The 7866-nt window shown below is 53.1% G+C and overlaps 1 protein-coding gene across 1 annotated transcript in view; it reads left to right on the plus strand.

The window, feature by feature from the left end:
• The window catches only part of CRABP2 (cellular retinoic acid binding protein 2), a 5242-nt gene extending 735 nt beyond the window's left edge, over nucleotides 1-4507 (plus strand). The window contains exons 2-4 of the mRNA XM_024748236.1: nucleotides 3061-3239; nucleotides 3454-3570; nucleotides 4028-4507. Coding sequence (XP_024604004.1) covers nucleotides 3061-3239; nucleotides 3454-3570; nucleotides 4028-4078 — 347 coding nt within the window. The 3' untranslated portion in view covers nucleotides 4079-4507. The remainder of the gene's footprint in view (nucleotides 1-3060; nucleotides 3240-3453; nucleotides 3571-4027) is intronic.
• Nucleotides 4508-7866: the final 3359 nt, after the last annotated feature.

Here is a 7866-nt window from a genome sequence, read left to right on the forward strand (position 1 = left end):
AATCCCCGGGCAGATTCCAGATCTCTCAGTGCGGGGCTCCACCCACCAGGTGATCCGTCACCGCAGGGCCCCCAGATCCCCCTTTCTTCCCGTTTCAGAACTTTTCCACTCTGCTCCCCCCACCCTCCATCTGTGAGACAAATATTTTCCTACAGCGAGCAGCTCCAGAATCCTAAACTCGCTCTGGATAATTATCACTTTCTTAGATTTCAACAAATGGCTTCGTGTGAAACCCCAGCCATCCCCTCCCTTTGAGAAAATCCGAATTCTCTTCTCCCTGCCTCCCTGGAGACGGGCTGCAGCCCAGCTAGGTCTGTTGGTTAAAGGTGGAGGAAGTTGAATCTACCCAGACTGCCCTTCCCAACTCCAGTGTGCCCTCTGGTGTCTGGAGAGGAGGGGTGGGGAAAGCCTGGGCCGGCTGGGGAGAGGGCTCTGCAAAGAGATGGAGGTTAGTCAAGGACCCAGCCACTGGGAAGCCACCTGGAAACCCTGGAGCCATCAATTTCTGAACTGAACAGAGAGACCCCAGCTGGAATGAGCAGAGGGCACCCTGTGTGGGGCCGGGGGCTGTAGAAATGAGCCAGGAACTAGGAAGGGGCTGGAATGCAGTGAGGAAAGCAGGGATTTCCATCCTTCCTTACCATTAGTTCTGCTTGCAGTCTGACCACAGTATTTCTTGTAATCATGTCAGCCTTTCTTGCCCTACCCTTGTTGAAATTAAAGATCCAGGACTTCCCTGGTGGTCCAATGGGGACCCCACACTTCCAGTGCAGGGGGCCTGGGTTTGATCCCTGGTCGGAGAACTAGATCCCGCATGCATGCCTCATGCTGCAACCAAGATCCCGCGTGCCACCAAGATCCTGCCAAAGGATAACAATTTTCCCTTCAGAAAGCCTAGATGCCATTCCATCCCCCAACTTCTCTGGATTCTGGCCCCTCTCCCCAGTGGAGGAGGCAGTGGCCTGGCACACCCCCAGGCCCCAGCTGGAGGATAAGATCCCAAACCCAACCCTGTTGTCTGTCTGTCTTCAGTCTGTTTGTCCTCCCTGCGGGGTCTCTCAGAGCCACGTGCCCTCCTCAGGGCTTGCTGTGGGGCAGATTGAAAACAGACCCGTTAGACAAACACAGTCCTGAATCAGCCAACGTTGGCTGAGCCTGGCCCCAGCACCACAGGTACCAGAAGCTGGCTGGAGGGGTGTCTCCTCTGGACCTAGCCTTGCTTCCGCAGGAATCTCAGTCCCTTCTCACCCCTCTTTGTCCTATGCAAGAGTCTCTCTCCTGGGGAGGGATGCTCAGGTATTTGGGGGATACCCGTCCCATCCAGTATGATGGTTACGACACATAGCTAGCAGCTCCTGTTCCTATAAAGGGAAAGATGGATAACAGGTTGGACTTCCCGGGTAGCACCAGAGAGTGAAGTAGTCTTTTTGTCCAAGGAGGTGGAGTGGGATATGTCTCTTTTACCAAGTCAATTAGTCCTGGGAACCTCAGTCATTTCTCCCTGGACACAAGAGATTGGCAGCCAAGAAGTAGGCTCCTGGGGCTCCTGAGGGAGAGGGCTTCCTCCCACTCCCTTTTGTCTGGAATAGAGTGGGTCTGCTCTGGTGCCGAGGGGAAAGGGGATTTGTTTCTCTAGGGACCCAGGTCTGGAGGAGGGCCAGGGGGTCTGGACCGCATTGGGAGATAGGGAATCCCACTTGCCTGGCCCAGCCCAGCTTGGCCCCTCATCACACCCATTGCTTCCCTGAAGCGTTCTGCTCCAGTTCAGGGCAGGAGGCCAGGCCAGGTGAAGGGTGTAGAGCTTGGACCTGGGCCCTGACTAGAGGTGCCTCCCTGCCTGCTTGACTTCCTGCCAGAGGGCTGCTCTCTCTGGCTCCTCCACTCCTTTTAAATAACTAGGGAATAGAGAGAAGGGCTCCAATCTGGGAAAGGATAGGGGGACAGGCACAGGGACTCTGAATCCACAGAGGCTGAATGAGAAGACCTGACCCCTGAAGTGGGGTGGGTGTTCCTGGAGTCGGGCCCACATCAGGGGAGGGGAGGGGAGTGTCCCTTTCTGTTCCAGGAGGGCAGGTGGGCAGGAATCCGATGCAGGGAACTTTGTCTGAGCCCCAACTCTGGCTTTTTCTTTGCCTTCCTTTTATCAGTGGAAATAACAATAAGAGTAGCTATCGTTTCCTGAAAACATACAGATGTGCCTGGCACTGCTTGTGCTAGGGCCTAAACACACATCATCCCATGTGATAGGCTCTTGAAGAAGTTACTGTCTCCATTTTACAGTTGTGGAATCTAAGGCTCAGAGAGGTTAAGCCATTTGCCCAGGGTCGCCCAGCCTGCAAGGGAGGGTGAGCCAGGTGGAAATCATGGCCTAATGGATCTTACTTATTTCACAGCCGGTGGTGTCCCCAGGCTGCTGACCATTCTGTAGGGGGAAACAGCTGTCCCACCTCTTCCCCTGCTGAGAATCCCTGCTCCTTCTCATCCTGGGGAGGGACAGAGGCTCAGCAAATAAAGGCCACAAGACAGGGGAGGTGAGTGGGCAGAGAGGGGAGTGGCCCCTACTCCAGGACGTGAGTAGTGAGGCCTGGCTGGGGAAGGCCTGCCCTGCACGTGGGCGGGGGTGCAGACGGAGTGACTCTGATGAGCCCACCCCAGCAGATGGTCTCCAGCAGGATGGACAAAGGACCAAAAGTGAGGTGAATTGAGCCAAGGTGAGCTGTCGCAGGATGAGAGGAATAGGGGGAAGCTGCCCCCAAGAACCGAGTGAAGAGCTGAGACTTGGGGATCCCGATCCAGGGCTGCTGACTCATCCAGGTGGAGCCGTAGCTAGAAGCAGAACCCCCAAGGGCGGGGCACTGCCTCTCTGTCCCTCCTCCCTGAACCCACCAGCCATCAGGGCTATACCACCAGCCCTTCCTTCAAGGTGCTTTCTTGGACACCCAGGCAGCTTGCCCCTCTTCCCAGCCGCTCACAGTTCAGCCTGCTCCTGCTGTCCCTGGGGAGAGTGTGAGCCAGGCGCCTGGAGCGCCCATAATAGTCGAGCCTCTCCTCTCCCTCCAGGGGTGAACGTGATGCTGAGGAAGATCGCCGTGGCTGCAGCATCCAAGCCAGCAGTGGAGATCAAACAGGAGGGAGACACTTTCTACATCAAAACCTCTACCACCGTGCGTACCACAGAGATCAACTTCAATATTGGAGAAGAGTTTGAGGAGCAGACTGTGGACGGGAGACCCTGTAAGGTGCGTGCCGGGATGGGGTCCCTCAGGCTCATGGCATCTATTGCCCTGCCTCTCAACATGACATTTTCCAGTCTTTTCCTGGAGTCTTTCCTCCAGTTCCAATGGAGAAAGTCCCTAGATAGTGGTGGTGGGTAGAAAGGGGGTGCATCCCCTATACCTCTCACAGCATTGTCCCTGCTGTGGGCCCACCTCACTTGACCACCCTCTCATGCAGAGCCTGGTAAAATGGGAGAGTGAGAACAAAATGGTCTGCGAGCAGAGGCTTTTGAAGGGAGAGGGTCCCAAGACCTCCTGGACCAGAGAACTGACCAATGACGGAGAGCTGATCCTGGTAAGGCCTGCCTCCTCTCAGCGCAGAGCAAGCCCAGTGCTACCGTCAGAGATTTTCCGGGACATTCCAGGGTGCAGGAGATTTAAGAACAACTGTGGCTGGTCTCCCCATCTCCTATGAGGCTGCTGGGGCAGGACTAGGCTGTCCCTGTCCCATACAGTGTCCTTGTGCAAACGTAAAAGGGTGTCCCTTCCATTTGGAACAAAGGACATGCGCTGAGAGGTCCCAACAGTTCTCCGTGGGGATCTTCCTGGCTTGGGGAGAAAGACTTAGGATGGACCCCTGGGGCTGTATTGTCCTCCATCCCGTGATGCCCAGGCATTTTGTGACCAGCTCTTACCTGTCAGTCCTGAGCCGAGAAGTAGGTTTGGACCTGGAGGTCAAGCAGAGTACCTCCGCTCAACCCTCCTGCAACCAAGCACAGGACCCAGGCTAACAATGACTTCTCCCCTTTCAGACCATGACGGCAGACGACATCGTGTGCACCAGGGTCTATGTCCGAGAGTGAGTGGCTGTGGCCCAAGAGCCGCCAGAGCCTGCCACCAGCCCATGCTCCCTGCTTCACTGCCTCATGGGCTGCCCCTCCCCCATTCCTTCCTTCTAGGCTAGCTCTCCCCTCACCCCAGTCACTTCTGGGGGTGCTAGGATGTCTCCTGCAGGGGCTCTGCTTTTTTTGGCCCCCCCTTTCCTCCCATACACCAACAAAGTGGGATGGATGGCAGGACCCCAGATCACCCGTTCCAGAATCACTCCCCCCATCCCAAGTCAGCAGTCCCAGCCCCAACCAGCCCAGAGCACCGTCTCTCTCTTTTTCTGCAACGGGACCTGAGGGCCCGACTGGGAAGACCGGCCCTCTGTCTTCCACTCTTTGTCCCTGTAGCCCATACAGTGTAGAATATTTATTGGTTAATTTTATTAAAATGTTTTAGAAAATAAAACCTGTCTCTGGCTCATTGGGAAGGGGTTGGGTAAGTCACCTGAGTTCAACTTTGCCTCTAAATTGCAGTGTGAGCGAGTCGATGTTTCAGCAGCACCGGTGCGACTTACACACCTGGGAGGGAACCACCTTCCCTTCACCTTTCTCATCACCACCCCCTCATTTGCTGCTGAATCCATGAGCATCACCTTCACTTCCCCTCCTCCAGCCTCCTTTGTCTCCTGCTCTGGCTTCCAAGGCCACCAGGGCCCCCCTGACTCTGAGCTGGCACGCTGGGGAACTGATTCCCACCTTCTCCCATGATGGTGACACAGCTTCCTCCTCCTCCAATTGTTCCTTCTGTCTCCTCCAACCCCAATCTGTGGGCAACCCTGGGCCTGGCCTTGGCTTCCCACCTGGTTCCAGACGAGCTCCTCACCGCCCACGGGCTGGCCTTGCTCTTACCCAGGTATCCTCTGTGTCTGAGACAAACCCATCTCTGCCTTGAGATCCCTCACTCTGCCCCATCTGCCCTGTCTCCTGGGTCTTCCAGGCCCCTTGGGTCCTCCTCCCACTCACCTCACTGAGCCTCCACACTCAGGTCTGTCCCGTGTCTTCCCAAATTCCATCATCATCTCTCTCAAATGCCTGCCCTCCTTCCCCAGGCCAATGCCCTAGACCATGCTTTCTCACTGCTCACCTCCTAACTGGTTTGCCTGTTTGCTCTTTACATTATTATGCTGTGATAGGGCGAAATGAGCACAAGTGTTAGAATAAGAGAGGTTCAAATCCTGGTTCTGCCACTTGCTAGTTGTGTGACCTCAGACAAGTTACTTAGTGTCTCTGAGCTTCAGTTGTCTGGATTTTTTGTTTTTGTTTTCGTTTTGTTTTTGCGGTACGCGGGCCTCTCACTGTTGTGGCCTCTCCCGTTGCGGAGCACAGGCTCCGGACGCGCAGGCTCAGCGGCCATGGCTCACGGGCCCAGCCACTCCGCGGCATGTGGGATCTTCCTGGACCGGGGCACGAACCCGTGTCCCCTGCATCGGCAGGCGGACTCTCAACCACTGTGCCACAAGGGAAGCCCCTTGTTTTTGTTTTTAATTGAAGTATAGTTGGTTTACAATATTGTGTTAGTTTCAGGTGTACAGCAAAGTGATTCGGATATATATATATATTTTTTTTTTCAATTCTTTTCCATTTTAGGCTATTACAAAATACTGAATACAGTTCCCTGTGCTATACAGTAAATCCTTGTTGTTCACCTATTTTATATATGTTAGTGTGTGTCTGTTATTCCCATACTCCTAATTTATCCCTCCCCCATCCCCTTTCCCCTTTGGTAACCATAAATTTGTTTCCTATGTCTGTGAGTCTGTTTCTGTTTTGTAAACAAGTTCATTTGTATTATTATTTTTTTGGCCACACTGCCCGGCTTTCGGGATCTTAGTTCCCTGTCCAGGGAGTGAACCCTGGCCCCCTGCAGTGGAAGTGTGGAGTCCTAACCACTGAACCACCAGGAAATTCCCTGTATTATTTTTTAGATTTCACATATAAGTGATATATAATATTTGTCTTTCTCTGTCTGACTTACTTCACTTAGTATAATAATCACTATGTCCATCCATGTTGCTGCAAATGACAATATTTTATTCTTTTTTATGGCTGAGTAATAAGGTGGGGGAGTACATGTATAGTTTTGAACTAAACACAAAATAATGTAATTCAATAGCTTATGTACTGGGAATTTTCAGCTGGGTCTAGCTCCAGGTGTGGCTAAGTCCAGGGACCCAAACAAGTACATCAGCCTCTCCCTTTGCATCCATCTTGCTCACCTCTGTTTCTTTGTGCATTGGTCGCCTTCAATCCTATCACACAGAAATGTTCTCTAAGTCATAGGAAATTGGCTTCATATGCCCCAAGCTTACATGGTTACCGCTTGAGATCTAAAAACAAGTGGGACTCTCTCCCGGGGTCTATATCTTCAACATCCCAGAAGGACTCAGTCTGGTTCTGCTTATATCACATGACCATCCCTTGGACCCTTGGTCTAGTTGCTGTTGGCAAAGCAAGGGGCCCACTGATTGGCCAGGCCTGGACCTCATGCCACACCCATGGCCAAGGAACAGGTCTGGTTCGGTGATTAACAATCGCATCAGAATCCCATGGGATGGGAAGCAGCACTTTTCCAATGAAGAGGGCTGCTATGAGTCTCAGGCTTCTAATCTAGAAAACAGCAATTATATGTAACATCTACCTCACAAGGGTGTTGTAATAGTTAAATAAAATAAATCTCATTACGTACATAGCACTTAGCAATAGTAAGCTCTTAGCATCTCTGATCTATCCTCCACAGTGCTGCCAGAGGATCCTTCAAAACATACATTTTATTATGTCAGAGCCCTGTTTAAAAAACCATAAAACAAGACACAAAATCCCTTTAGCTGCACCCCCTCTTTTTGTCCAAAATAAAGTCCAAACGGGTATTAGAGGCCCTTCAAGACATGGCCCCTGCCCTTTCCGGTGTGTGTTCCTCCAGGCAGGCCTCAGCTCCAACCTCCCCTGCATGGTATGCTGCCCTCTCACCCACTGGCATTCAGCTGCTTCTCCAAAGCTTAGCTCCTCACACGGCCTGAAGCGGCCTCTCCCTCCATCGGCACAGTGCACAGTTGGTGGTCACGCTTCAGAGCCTCTGTGTCGGCTGGGGAGCCTCCTCTCCCTGCAAGACCGGGATGCCCTGGGGCCAGAGCCTTCTGTTCCTGCCCCAAGAGAGGCCACATTCGGCAGCTGAGGGCAGAGGGTCAGGGCCAGGGAGCAGGCAGACAGTGTGCAGAGTCCTTGGGTAAGCAAGTCCCGTCTCTGAGTGTGGGGTGGGGGAGGTGAGGGACCCTTTCATTTATTCATCCAACTATTGTTTCCTGAGAGCCTCCTAGGAGCTGGGCACCCTGCTAGGTACTGGAAACACAGAAATGAATAAAATGGACAAGATCTCTGCCCTCATGGGGGCTGTGGGGGGAGGGGAACAGACCTTTAGTAGGGAAAGATGGTTAAAAAGTAAATGCATCAATAAATATGCAAGGGACTTCCTTGGTGGTCCAGTGGTAAAGCACCCACCTTACAATGCAGGGGATGCGTGTTGGATCCCTGGTCAGGAAACTAAGATCCCACATGTCGCAGGGCAACTAAGCCCATGAACCACGGCTACTGAGCTCACGCGCCTCAACTAGAAAGCCCGCGTGCCGCAAACTACAGAGCCCACGAGCTCTGGAGCCTGGGTGCCACAACTAGAGAGAAGCCCATGCACCACCATGAAGACCCCGCACGCCTCAACGAAGACCCCACGTGCCGCAACTAAGACCCGATGCAGCAAAAAAAAAAAAAAA

Source organism: Neophocaena asiaeorientalis, unplaced genomic scaffold, assembly GCF_003031525.2.
Source record: "Neophocaena asiaeorientalis asiaeorientalis breed wild unplaced genomic scaffold, Neophocaena_asiaeorientalis_V1.1 scaffold76, whole genome shotgun sequence".
NCBI lineage: Eukaryota > Metazoa > Chordata > Mammalia > Artiodactyla > Phocoenidae > Neophocaena > Neophocaena asiaeorientalis.